The sequence below is a fragment of the Saimiri boliviensis genome, chromosome 8 (assembly GCF_048565385.1).
Source record: "Saimiri boliviensis isolate mSaiBol1 chromosome 8, mSaiBol1.pri, whole genome shotgun sequence".
NCBI lineage: Eukaryota > Metazoa > Chordata > Mammalia > Primates > Cebidae > Saimiri > Saimiri boliviensis.
In genome coordinates this window covers 93,065,726-93,079,950 of record NC_133456.1, presented here as the reverse complement: position 1 = coordinate 93,079,950, position 14,225 = coordinate 93,065,726, and the positions used below count along the sequence as shown (strand labels likewise).

General features: G+C 36.9%; 1 protein-coding gene across 12 annotated transcripts in view; it reads left to right on the top strand.

Annotated features, from left to right (window-relative positions):
- Nucleotides 1-14,225, top strand: part of CNTN4 (contactin 4) — a 979,069-nt gene that overhangs the window by 636,503 nt on the left and 328,341 nt on the right. For all 12 annotated transcript variants that reach the window (XM_074404876.1, XM_074404882.1, XM_074404881.1 and 9 more), the window contains 2 exons: nt 3,415-3,541; nt 13,817-13,992. In XM_074404876.1, coding sequence (XP_074260977.1) covers nt 3,415-3,541; nt 13,817-13,992 — 303 coding nt within the window. The remainder of the gene's footprint in view (nt 1-3,414; nt 3,542-13,816; nt 13,993-14,225) is intronic.

Here is a 14,225-nt window from a genome sequence, read left to right as displayed (position 1 = left end):
AATGAAAAGGATGAACTTTATCTTTTAGGCTTTGAAAATGGTAAATGCACAGTCTTTTGTGTGTGCCTTCAAGACACTTGAAAGTCACTTTGTGGCATCTACACAGAGATAGAACAAACTTAGGGATGTCTCTCACCCTGTTTCATCTCACAACGCCTCTCTCAGGACTCTTTGTCTCACCCAGGCACCTCAAGGTTTTGGTGAAATAAAGCAACTCTTTTTTCTCAAAAACACTGTTAACCCTAGTCCAAAGGTTTAAAAGCTGGGATATCTGTTTTTTTTTTTTTTTTTTTTTTTTTTTTTTCTTCTTCTTCTTAATACCTACCTGGATAGCTAAACCTTCTAAAATCCCTTCCTTCATCTTTGTGAACCCAAATAGCTCATGCACAAAAGCCTGTGGATTTCCTTCGATGAGAACTGAAATACTGTTCCCTTTATGCTAATACTAATTTGCAGGCAGTGAGCTTGGTTAACTATGAGAAAATAAAAACTTTAGATGGAGTGCATTATTTATAGTGAATGCAAAACCTCATTATTATCAATTCTTTTTACAAAATACACAGAAAAATATCTTTTTGTTATTTAAATATGGCATGCCTACATTGAGAAATAGTACAGATGTTATTCCACAGCCTCTCAGCTGCATCCTGAGTAATCATTATTATGTTTTATTCTTATTTGGAATTATTAGTAATAGAGTCTATATTTCTGTATGAAATTCAAATCAGGGAACACCAGTGAATTGAGATGATTGATATTATATATACACACACATAATTTTGGAATTGGGAAAAACAATGGAAATATTTCTCTTTAGAGAAAAACCACTAAACTTGCTGCTATGTTAGTGATCTTGATGAATAACATTTTTTTATTTACCTAGATGTGCCCAAAATTCACTTAATTCTTTACCATTGAAATGAGCTAAGATTTGACCAATACCTAAATTTGTTTTGAAAATATCTGTATAATTATTGAAAATCTGAAATGAAACTGCCTGGATTTTGAAATATCCAACTTTAAACACAAGTATTTTTTTAAAAAAAGTACTTGTCTGTATACTTCTATTCTATTATTTTATTTTGTGTGCTTTCATAAATCTTATTTTTTTTTTTGTTATTTAAACTTCTTATTGATGTGGTGGTATTTTGTGCATGGAGTAAGGAGAGACAGTAGTAGTGGTAATATATTTCATGACATCTTTGACTGCAAATTATATGTGTAAGTACCTGCATGTTTATGGGAAAATATTCTTGGCTGTTTTCTTTTTCTTTGTTATTGTTTTGTTTTGTTTTGTTTAGAGATAGCATCTTGCTCTGTCATCCAGGCTGGAATGTGGTGGCAATGATCACGGCTAACTGCAGCCTTGATTTCCCAGGCTCAAGCCATCCTCCCGCCTCAGCCTCCTGAGTAGCTGGGACTATAGGCGCACACCAAGCCTGGCTAATTTTTTAAATTTTTGGTAGACATGGGGTCTCCCTGTGTTGCCCAGGTTTGTCTTGAACCCCTGGGTTCAAGCAGTCCTCCATGCCTCAGCCTCCCAGAGTGCTGGGATTAGAGGCATGAACAACTGCACCCAACTTGTTTTCCCATTTTAATCTCATATAGAATCACTGGCCTAGTCTAATCTTACTGAGTTTTAGATGACACATTTGAGATATACAAAGACTAGGTGATTTTTCAGAGCTCCTGGAGTTAGTATTTGACACAAGGCATTGAAACTCAGTCCATGGTCTTTCTGAATCCTCATCCTTCTCTTTATTACAACAAGATCATGGGCTGTCTTCGGTCTCCTATAATAAGATAGCATTCTGTTTGGTCATTTTGTCTTAGCATGAAGGGTTTTTTTTTGTTTTGTTTTGTTTTTAATGTCTGAGTTAAATGCCTTAGAAATTATTTTGCCAGGCTTCACCTAGATCCCCAAACCAACTTTATTCTTTTTTCTCTGTACTGATGCACCTGAATGAATTCAGTCTCATCCTGTTACCTATCAACAAAAATCTGGTTATGAAGGTTTTCCAGCATAGCAGTTGCAATTCTTGCCCTTCAAAATAATCACATATAAGTGGATATGGACTGTCAGCTGCTGAGTGATATTTAATGTAACTACATCATAGCCTCTGGTGATTCTACCTCAGAACTCATCAAGCAGTGCCTACGTAAGCGAATTGAATACATTAAAAATAGAAAAAAAATACTTTCAAATAAAACAAATTCTTACTGATCACCCTGTGTGTATATATACCACTGTACTTGGTACCACAAGAGATACAAAAATAGGTATAATACAGCCAGCTGTCAAAGAGCTTATAATCCAAACAAGGGAAAAGAAAGTGTACTTTCTATCAAATGCACTTAGTAGAAAAAGATAAATGTCTTGGGAAATATAATTTTTAAATTAAATGGTTAAAGGAAAAAGGTGCAGGTCTAGAAGAGTCTTCTAGGAAAAGAATTTGAACTTGACTTTGAAAAATGAAAATCACTTTCATGGGCATAAGTGGTGAGATGCATTTTGAACAATATTGCATGTGTAGTCTAGAAGCCTATGTACTGTACACTGCCACTTAAGATACGGTTTGTGGATCATTCTTGTCTTTGAACTTTGCTACTGCTCCATGGCAAAGTAAGTCTCATGCACCTAGTTTCTCTTGTTGAGAGAAAGCACTTAGAAATGCATGGCTGTTTCACATGGCTTCACCATCCAAGCACATAATCAGTGGACTCAAATCATTGCACCTGTTATAGACCAGTTTGAGTGTTGCTGAGTCATGTGTAGTACCAGCTATGTAATATTTATGCAAGGTAGACCATATATGGCTTCATGAGACATTGAGAAAACAAAGAACCTAGTTTTTCACTGCAGATACTTTGAGAATAAAGACTGCGGGTTGTTCTTTATTTGCCTACATAGTCATCTTAAGAAACTGTGGTGTATATTACCAATACAGAGCTATTACTCATTATTGACTTATTTACCGTATCATCTTTGCTTCTTTCTAAATATATCATCTCATTGCAGCACACAAAAAAATATTAGCTTTATGACACTAGACAGCCATCCACAATGACAGCAGCACAAAAGGGATACAAGACGCACAAAGTAAAGGGGTAGGCTAAAGACAAGCAGAACAATACATAAAGGAGAGAAAGGGAGACATCCAGCAGCCTGTACCGGGAAGTCGTTAGTAAAATATGTGACCAATGTGAAATAAGAGAGCACATATTTTCACTTCATTCTAATCCACAGATTAACTTTGAATGGGAATTTTTTTTCCAGAAGTTGACACAGAGCCTATTATGCCTCACTATTTTTTGTTAATTTATTTCTATTATTTTCTTTATGTTGTTGCTTCCTTTTGTTATTCCTATTTGGAAGGTATTCTTCATTTTGCACATTTTCTCTTCTTGTTTCAGATGATTCCACACTGCATGGCCCAATTTTTATTCAAGAACCAAGTCCTGTAATGTTCCCTTTGGATTCTGAGGAGAAAAAAGTGAAGCTCAATTGTGAAGTTAAAGGAAATCCAAAACCTCATATCAGGTTTGTTGATTTAAAAGCATGTGTTTCCATGCATATAGTTTCTGTTATTAAAATCAACAAATACTTATACGATGCTGGCTACATAAAGAGCATTAATTAATTAAGTAATTTTTATTTCTTTATTTAGAGATGGAGTCTTGCTCTTTCAGTTGCCCAGGCAGGAGTGTAGTGTGCAACCTCTGCTAACTGTAACCTCTGCCACCCAAGTACAAGTGATTCTCTTGCCTCAGCCTCCTGAGTAACTGGGATTACAGGCATGGGCCACAATGTGCAGCTATGTTCTATGCCAAAATTCCTTCTCTACTAAAAATACAAAAATTAGCTGCACCTGGTGATGCATGCCTGTAATCCCAGCTACTGTTCGCCAGACTGGTCTCAAATTCCTGACCTCAAGAGATTTACTCACCTCACTTTCCTAAAGTGCTGGGATTACAAGCATGAGCCACTGCGCCTGGCTGTATTTTTATTTTTTGAGACAGGGTCTCCTCTGTCACCCAGGTTGGAGTGCAGTGGCTCAATCTCAGCTCTCTGCAACCTCTGCCTCCCAGGTTCAAAGGATTCTCGCACTTAGCCTCCAGAGTATCTGGGATAATAGGCACATGCCAGCTAATTTTGCTATTTTCAGTAGAGACGAGGTTTCACCATGTTGGCCAAACTGATCTTGAATTTCTGACCTCAAGTGATCTGCCTGCCCTGGCCTCCCAAAGTGCTGAGATGACAGGCATGAGCTACCATGCCCAGCCCGTAAAGAACTTTCAGACAGGCATCAGAGAATATCCTGAAAGTCTAAGGAGATGATTGTTTCATGAAAAGTTAAGTATCCAACCTCTGTTTTTCGTAGTACTGGGAATTAAATATCCTTATTGACTTCCTTGTTGAAAACATTAACAATTCCTAACAACATATATTTAAGTAAAAAAAAAACATTTTAAACTATATTAGTATACTGGCAGCAAAGTTAGAAATGTCAGAAGTCCAAAAGTAAGTGGGTTTCAAACCCAAGAAGTAAGCTGAATATTAAAGGCAATTTTCATGTTAATAAACTACAAATATGAATTGAGCTTTGGTTTCCATGGCCTCAAAAGAACAAGGATCACAGGACAAAGCCTAGACAACCCACAGGAGAATACAACATGAGAACATCTTCCAGAATAAAACTGGGATACGAGGGCTACATCTTTAGAGTAAATGTGAACAAGAAATAAGCTTGACTCCCAAAGAGACTGTAAAGCACAGGTAATTTTGTATTTCAAATATTAAACCCTGGTGGTTCTAGTAGCAGATGAGATACAACTGAAAAGAGAGTTTGTAAACTGCAAGATAGGTCTGAAGAAATCCTCCAGAGGCAGCAGAAAGAGACAAGGGTGTCGTGGACCGTCCGGGACGGGTAGGCATGTCTGCCCGGGGTCTCTCGACCTGCAAGAGGGTCCCAATACCTGGAAGAGGAGGGAGTGCGCCTGGAAAATTAATAAAGACAGAGAGAGAGAAAGCGAGGCATCTGGAGGGCTGATAGGCTGTGCCTAAACAGCAAATTTTATTTTTCAAAGGCCAGGAATAAATACACTTTCTTGGCTCTGGTTTACTTCATAGTAAGAGGAATGCAAATGTATGCCTCACATGGCCTATACAATAGAGAAGTCAGATATGCAATCAGTGGTTGTAAAAGTAACAGAATTTCCTACAATCACAAAGTTTGTTTGCATCCAAACATTATTCACAAAGCTTGTTTACATCCAAATATTATTCACAAAGCTGGTTTACATCCAAACATTATTCCTCCTGGCTGCAGGTATCTCTGGTTTGACCTTGTTTTAGAACTGAGATGTGAAAAGGTTTTTTGGTTTTGCTCATCAGAATATCTTTTAATCAGATTCTCCTTTGTCTACTCCTGACTCAACTTAACTCAACTTCCCCATTCAGGAATCTCTGAGTCAGGAATCAAAGCCATCCCTTATGGTGGCATTTTGCTTTGCAAATATCAACAGTTAAACCATTATCTATGGTACAAGGCAGTCTGGTAAGTAAGGTTTAAGGCTTATTCTTAAAGTCATAAAAAGGTTAAAAGCAGGAACTGGTTGCCGGCAGGGGGTCACTGGGTCTAGCAGCAACGCATAGTTTTAGACCCAAACGATATTGTGGTTGATATTAGAAACTAATCATTCATCTTTAAGTTCCTATATTTCCGGATAGCTCGACTGCCTCCAGTAGGAAACTGTGTTTGGGATCAAACTCACCGTATAGTGAGACTCACGCCTTTTAGGGGTCTCACACGGGAATGTTCCCCACACAAGGGGAAGCAGAGTACTTTAAAAAGAAAGAGAAAAAATATCTAAGCCGGATTTCAGAAGAAACAACAAGAAAGACTGAGGCACAAGCATTATTCAAAGAGCAGACTAAGAATGGTCCAAACTAACTAAAACTTTCAAACTATAGCTCTAGGAAGCGCAATGCACTTCAAGCAGTATAAATAAAAATGAAGTCACATCTAGAATAGTGAAATAGTAGAACACCAAGTCAAACAGATGATCATAAAAGTAGCCAAGGTTGTAATACAGCTAACATTCAAAGAGATCTGGCAGCTGACTTCTCAATAGCAACAAAACAGCAGGAGACAGAAGAAAGAATCTTCAGTATACTGAGAGAAACTGTCAAATTTATAGATATAGCCTAAAAACTTTTTTAAAAGGAAAACGAAACACCTTCATTTTTAGGCAGACAGCAACCAAAGTCTGACTCCAGCAGACCTTCACTAAGAGACGTACTTGAGGCAGCATTAAAAAAAAGATTCCAGACAGAAGAGGTGAGCTGCAAGAGTAAATGATAAGTAAAGCAAATGGTAAGTGTTAGTAATTCCACAAAAAAATTTATTGAACAGAACAGTAAAAAGAATACTATCTTGTGAAGATTTAAAAAAAAAGAAAAGTTAAAATTCATGACATTAGAATCAAATTTTTTAAAGATGTACTAGACAATGGATTGTCTATATGTTTAAAGAAATAAAATTTGACCCCAACTGCACAGCATATACAAAAATCAATTCCAAGTGTATAAAAGGCCTAAATGGGAAATCTGCAATACTTTTAAAAGCAAATAGGTAGACATATTTATGACTTTGGAGAAGGAAGATATTTCCTAAATATGACCGGAAAAGTACAACTTATAAAAGAAAATACTGTATTAATATTTAAAACTTATGTTCAATAGAATATACTGAAATAAGCAAAATTACAAGCCTTAAACTTGAAGAAGATTTTTAAATATATTTGTTATAGGGGAGGGATTAATACCCAGACCATTTAAAGAATTTTCACAAACTGAATGTAAAAAACAACCCAGTGGAAACATTAGCGAAGCACTTCAACAAGTACTTCTAAGAAAATGAAAACCAAAAATTCAGTAAAAATAAAAAGATTGTCAATATCATGACCGAACAGAAATATATAATTAAAACTGCAACAACATACTCTTTCAAAACTACCAGATTGACAAATTTAAAAGACTGACAATTTGTTGATGAAGATGTAGAGCAAACAGAACCCTTGATTGAACACTTCTGACAGCAATGTAAATTGGTAAAATCCACTGTAAAAAAAAAAAACCAAACAACAACAACAAAAAAAACAAGCACTCCTTAGTAAAGCTAAAGATGCATATACTATATGATCCAGTGTACATAATGATGTACATAGCATATTCACAAATACACATAACCTGGTATGTTCATACAAGGTAACCTCATGCAGTAGTAAAAATGAATGAGTGACAGCTGCAACAACATGGGTGGATCTCAAGAACATAATTTTGAGTAAATCAGTTCACAGCCAAATACATAGTGTATAATTTCATACTGATAAAGTTTGAAAGTGGTTGAGATGGAGTGGTTGTTCAAGATATAGAGGAAGCAGAACTTTACCTCTCCTCTCTTAGGATTTTTCAGCTGATCTTGAGAATTAAATTTACATAAAGCAGATCAAAAGAATAAAACCATACTAATTTATTTAATACAAGTTTTACGTGACAAGGAATCCATCATAAGAAAATGAAAACCCAGAAAGTCGGTTTTCATTGCACATTTTTATACTGAATTGGACAAAGAGTAATAAATTGTGCAAAAGTAACTAAGTTATGTGGGGAGCTAAAAGAAAATATTTGAACAAGGTCTAGACAAAGTTTCCTCTGTCTCAACTTCCTGTCCTTGATGATAAGAATGTCACTTTCCTTCTAAAATAGAAAGGGCATCTCTGGTATGTGGATTTCATTTCTTGCCTTTTAGAAAAAGAATGAAGGTGAAAGTGGCAGTCTTGTACTTGCTGTTTTCCAAGTGCCTTTAGAATATAGTCTGAGCACAGTGGCTCACACCTGTAATCCCAGCACTTTGGGATGCTGAGGCAGGAGGATGGCTTGAGGCCAGGAGTTAGAGATGAATCTGGGCAACATAGTGAGACCCCCCCCATCTCTACAAAAATTATTTAAAAATTAGTCGGGCATGATGGTGCACACCTGTAGTTGCAGCTACTCAGGAGGCTGAAGAGGGAAGATTGCTTGAGTCCAGGAATTCCAGGCTGCAGTGGGCTGTGATTGCACTATGTTCCATCTTGGGTGACAGAACACAAGATCCAGTCTCTAAAAAAATAAATAAATAAAAGTCAGTATGCCAGAGCAGAATATTTAGGGGTGTCATACTCTGAAAGCTTTCAAAGGATAATAACATACATGATAAAATTATAAAGAATATCACAGGACTGAAAAGCCAAAATTAAAGATTATAATTAACCATTAAGAGGGAGTGGTTATAATCAAAGTAGATACAGCAGACTTCTAAAATAATATCCCTTTTAAACACAGATTTTCATTGCCTCATGATTTTTTATAACTTATATACATCTCATAAATATTATGCCTCTATTTAAATTTGGTAATTGAAAACTTTAGGCTAACAACCAATAGCTAAGGTTATGTGTAAAAAACAAGGAAATATATTTGTTATAGTTTAGGAGAGATTGCAGTCATCAGGTAGGGAGAAATGGGATTTGAACTGAGATCAGTAATTTTCAAGTAGGCAGAGGGTAAAGAACATTCAGTGCAACTTAAAGGATGGCAATATTCGTACAGTGGATATTATTTTAGAATTTACTTTATGTGCTTACTTTCCCATTCATTCATTTATTAAATATATTCATTATTCATCATTCATACGTCACCAGTGTTTTTCAAACTGAATTCCAGGGCACATGTGATTGGCTTAAAGATTACCAGAGATAGAAAAATAACAGAATTTCCATCCAAGATTCGACCTTCGTAGCTCTTCTTTGAACTAGGCCATATATTAGGATTCTGAAAAATATGTCATCTAGACAAAGTATTTAAACCTCTATATTAAGCAGCTGCAATGCACCAGGCACCATGCTAGGTCTGAGTATTCAAAGGTTAATTAACTCTACATGTTCCACTAGTACTGCTAATTTGAGGACTGCCTAGATGTGGATGCAGTTGGAGTACTATGATGTAAATACAAGCAAAGAATGGCCAAGTTCTAGCATGCCCTGGAGCAAAGAAAGTCTAATTCAGGATGGGAAGGGTAAATGTCACTGAAGCCTTCATAGAAAAGGAAATCTTTTCATCTATTTGGAGGGCGAATGGTTTCTCATCACATGGATAAGGAAAATAAGTACATTCCAGAAAGTAAGAAAACAACTCTCTAATGGACCTTATGATTAGGGTGAACATATAATTCATCATCTAAGGGCACTTTTTAAAGCGGAAGGCCACTGTTCATAATTATTCTAGGACAGCAAGTGTAAACCCAGCAATGTCTTGAGCAAGCCAGAATGAATAGTTATTCCATAGAATATATTAAACCCAAGGCTAAATCAAAGATTTTAAAATACTTTATGTAGTAAAGAATGCAGGAAGCAAATGCTCTTAGATACATAAATGATGAGTTAACTGGTCCCTGTTTTCCTTACATAGCCAAGTGTAAGTTCAATGTTAGCCATAACTGAAAACAAATTTTGCAGCAGAATTTGGCAAGTTGCTGCTTTGTTTTCCCCCAAACTGTGACCTTTAATTAACATTGCTTTTGTAACACTGTGTTTCTAGATAAAGGAGCTTGCCTTGTTATTTAAAACAAGCAGTGAAACAGAAACCTATTATGTTTTTAGATTGCCAAGAAACACTGAGAACAAAACTTTTTCATCAAATGCACTAGCAATTTATTGCAGTGTACTTCTTGCCTTTATATCTTTGGCAGTTTCTCTGTAACAATAACAGATGGGTACCTGGGAGCTAAAAAATTCCTCTTGTTGAAAGAAAGTGCAAGAGGAAGAATGGAGAGATCAGGTATTTTCAGACACCTTTCTGGCTGAACTTTTTCAGTCTTCAGGCTGACTTTGAGGGGGAAGAACAAGTAGGAGAAATTCCAAAGTGAGTCTCCATGGGGATCTTCAGCACTAGGTTTTCCCCTCAGACACTGCAACTGACCTCTCTTCTTTGTGTTTATTCCGGCAACTGACCCTTCTCTTTTCATTGTTCTCTGTCCCTCAATTTTGAAAGGATTGACCCAGACCCAGAAAAATTTAAGAAGTTTTAACTTGTGCCAACTTCCCTTGTAGTAAACTTCTCTAAGGACATGTGACGTTACTTAATGCACTCAGCATCCTTTTCCAGATAAAGAAACGTTCACGTACTTGGTCGGAGTACTTTTGCTGTGAGGTTTGCAGAAAACAAATTCCAAGTCATAAATGTCCTTCCTTTCTCCACTCTCTGGAGAGAGTGGAGTCGTGGTTCCTTAAGTGATTCAGAAATCAGGTTATGAGATTCACAAATTTCTCTTGTCCCTTGGGAAAATCTCTGTTTGCTCCAAATGAGCATTGCCTCTATATTACCAACACTTAAAAGATGCCTCAAACATTGAAAATAAATTGTTAATTTTTTAAGAGTGTTTCAGTACACAATGAGATAAGAAATTCAGTGCAATCCACATTCAATTGGAATGAACAGTGACTGCACTGCAATAAAACTTGGTATAGTGCTTCATAATAGAGATTCAACTGCATTTCAGAGAAAGCACTTTATTTTCTAAATAATCCCTTTTCCTTTGCTATTTGTATGTAAAAGCAGGCGATAAAGTAGATTAATGGACTTTCTGCACAGCATTTTGGTTGAGATGACTAGTGTAGACAAACCTACAGAGGAGCTCTCATTATGCCTACAACCACTTTTCTAAAAAGACTCACATGGTCCTTCTCCTAAATTCCACACTCTGCTTGCAGCTCACATTATATTGCAATTTCCTCTTTGAGTTCTTAGATTTGTCATATTAAATTGCTGTACTACCATTTGAAGTAAGAGTTATGACCAAGACGTGATCAGCTGACTCAAAAAAAAATGTCGGGACAGACAGTCAGTTCTAGAGATTCACATGCATACAGAGCTGCTGGAATATAACTTGGCTCTTCTGTCTTTATTGCTTATTTCTTTCTTGTCTGTGTTAGAGCACAGAGAATTACTGTGGAGACTAAAACATTGTCAGTTTCTAATCCCAATCTTCTTATACACAAACACATAAAGTTACCTTATATTTCTATTTCATGTTCCTGGTCTACCTTTCTTACCTCTCTTGCTTCTAAATTTTTACGTTTTAAAGACATAAGTAAACATATGTTGCTGTGTGGTAGTATGCTGGAATGATTAATAAATTGTTGATGTTCAAAGCTAAAATATCTAGCAAATAAGTAAAATATTTAGTCAATTAAATTCAACAGACATTTATGGAGCACAATGAGAGTGTTAGATTTTAGATGACTAAAGTGAGAATACAAAGGTGATATAGGCAAATTACAGTAAACTCGGAATTCCTATGTAAAGAAGCATGAAGAATTCTGTAGAAGATTGGGCAAAGCTTTGGTTAATTTTTGTTGTTTTTGTTTTGAGGTGAGATCTCGCTCTGTTGCCCAAGCTGTAGTGCAGTTGCAGTGGTGTGGTCTTGGCTCACTGCAGCCTCAATCTCCCAGGCTCAAGTGATCCTCCCAAATCAGCTTCCCGGGTAGTTTGGACTACAAGCAGGCATGCACCACCACACCAGGCTAAAATTTGTATTGTTTGTGAAGACAGGGTTCTGCCATGTTGCCCAAGCTAGTCTCAAACTCCTGGGCTCAAGACACCTGTCTGCTTTGGTCTTCCAGAGTGCTTAGATTACAGTCATGAGCCACCACGCTGAGTCATCTTTGGTTAATTTTGACTGGAAATACCAAGGAAGACTTCATTGGAAGAGATATCGTTGAAAATTGACTTTGAGGCCTGGCGCGGTGGCTGGCTCACGCCTGTAATCCCACCACTTTGGGAGGCTGAGGCAGGTGGTTCACAAGGTCAAGAGATCGAAAACATCCTGGCCAACATTGTGAAACCCCATCTCTAGTAAAAAATACAAAAATGAGCTGGGCGTGGTGGTGCGCGCCTCTAGTCCCAGCTACATGGGAGGCTGAGGCAGGAGAATTGCCTGAGCCCGGGAGGCGGAAGTTGCAGTGAGCCAAGATTGTGCAACTGCACTCCAGCCTGGCGGCAAACCGAGACTCTATCTCAAAAAAAAAAAAAAGAAAAGAAAATTGGCTTTGAGGTGGGACAGAGGTCTTGACCTAAAGAAGGGATTACACTTCTATATATTTGCCTCTGTTGATACTAGACATCCAAAATCTTGAAACTAACTCATATTTTTAAAATTTAAATCTTTTTATATTATATACAGACAACTGTAGTACCCAGAATGTTATAAGATGGTACACAGTGAATGTACATGTGCACACACACAAATATTTAAATGGTGATTCTTACTATTTAAGGAAGATAAGATTAATGGCTCTCGTACTTTACTCCCATTATGGATTTGGATCAGTTTTCTTTGTGCTGCTGTATTTCATTAATTTTTAACATTCTGGTGTGAATGCTGTTGTGATACTATTAGTAATTCCCAAACTCCTACTATGGGAGTAAAAAATTCCCAAACTCCTACTGTGGGAGTAAAAAAACTCTCCTATTATGGGAGTAAAAAAATAAGATAGTCACTGAGTTGTATTGCTGCAAAAAGTTCCTAAATATTTAAATTACTTCTGAAAGGAGATTTGGTCAAGATAAGGTGTCACTCTTTGGAATATCATTGGTTGTAAAATGAAACAAAAACAAAACATAGACCTTGTTACCAAAACGTTGCTGGTAAAATGTGTGAGTCCCACTAAAACTAGTTTACTGGGCTATATACTCTAATCACATACATAGGTGATCCACATAAATAAACAGAAGGGCAAAAAAAAACAAACAAAAAAACAAAAAACAAAAAACAAAAAAAAAACCCTCTCTACCCCAATTATCTAATAGCCTAATCTGCAGTTTGCTGGGTTGGTTGATTGATGTTTGTGTACCAGTGGTGAAGATCTTCAGAGTGATCTATGCCTAGGGCAGGTTCGGTCCCCACAGCAGCTCAAGATCATTAGAGGTCCTCTGCTTTGCAGCCAGCCATTGCAGGCATATTAAGGACCAAATCAGGCCGGGCACGGAGGCTCACGCCTGTAATCCCAGCACTTTGGGAGGCCGAGGCAGGTAGATCACGAGGTCGAGAGATCGAGACCATCCTGGTCAACATGGTGAAACCCCATCTCTACTAAAAATACAAAAAAATCAGCTGGACATAGTGGTGCGTGCCTGTAATCCCAGCTACTCAGGAGGCTGAGGCAGGAGAATTGCCTAAACCCAGGAGGCAGAGGTTGCAGTGAGCTGAGATCGCGCCATTGCACTCCAGCCTGAGTAACAAGAGCGAAACTTCGTCTCAAAAAAAAAGGACCAAATCAAAGCAACTCTGCTGCAATTTCATCAAATGCTCAGCAATCTACCTGGAAATAGTATACACTGTCATAGACCTATTTAAAGAATGACTCCAAACTAGAAGGACTTTTACTGGGGAGCCTAATTTGAAGAAAGTTGCACAAGGTGCTGTGGAAATCTGTGACCACCCCCTAAAAAAAGTGAAGTGTTTGTAGCATCATAAGTAGTGATAAAAACAGTTGTTAAAATTTTAATATCATTGTTTACTTTAAAAGACATGGTCTTTCCATAAGCACTTAAGGTATTACTGTTGCTGGGTAGAGCATTTCTAACTTTTTAATTGTGCTTTTTAAAAAAAGTCACAAATGATTTTTATGCTATTTATAGTTTTTATATATTTTAGACAATTCAGAAATATCGATTAATATGACGAGTTTATCTACTGGCGTTTTTATACTATAGGTGGAAGTTAAATGGAACAGATGTTGACATTGGTATGGATTTCCGCTACAGTGTTGTTGAAGGCAGCTTGCTGATCAATAACCCCAATAAAACCCAGGATGCTGGAACATACCAGTGCACAGCAACAAACTCGTTTGGAACAATTGTTAGCAGGGAAGCAAAGCTTCAGTTTGCTTGTAAGTAGCAATTATATAATGCTGCAAATGTTACTTTGAGTTTGTGTACTATTATACCAAAAAGCTTTTAGAGCAGTTTCATTTTAGAAACTAGATTTTAATTCGTTACATGATCTTTACTCTTTTTCACATTTTAGAAATAATTTTGTTTGTAGGATAAACTGTAAATCTGAGAACAGGTATTCTTCTACTTTGATAAGGATTGAGATACTTTGATTATATGATAATTTGAC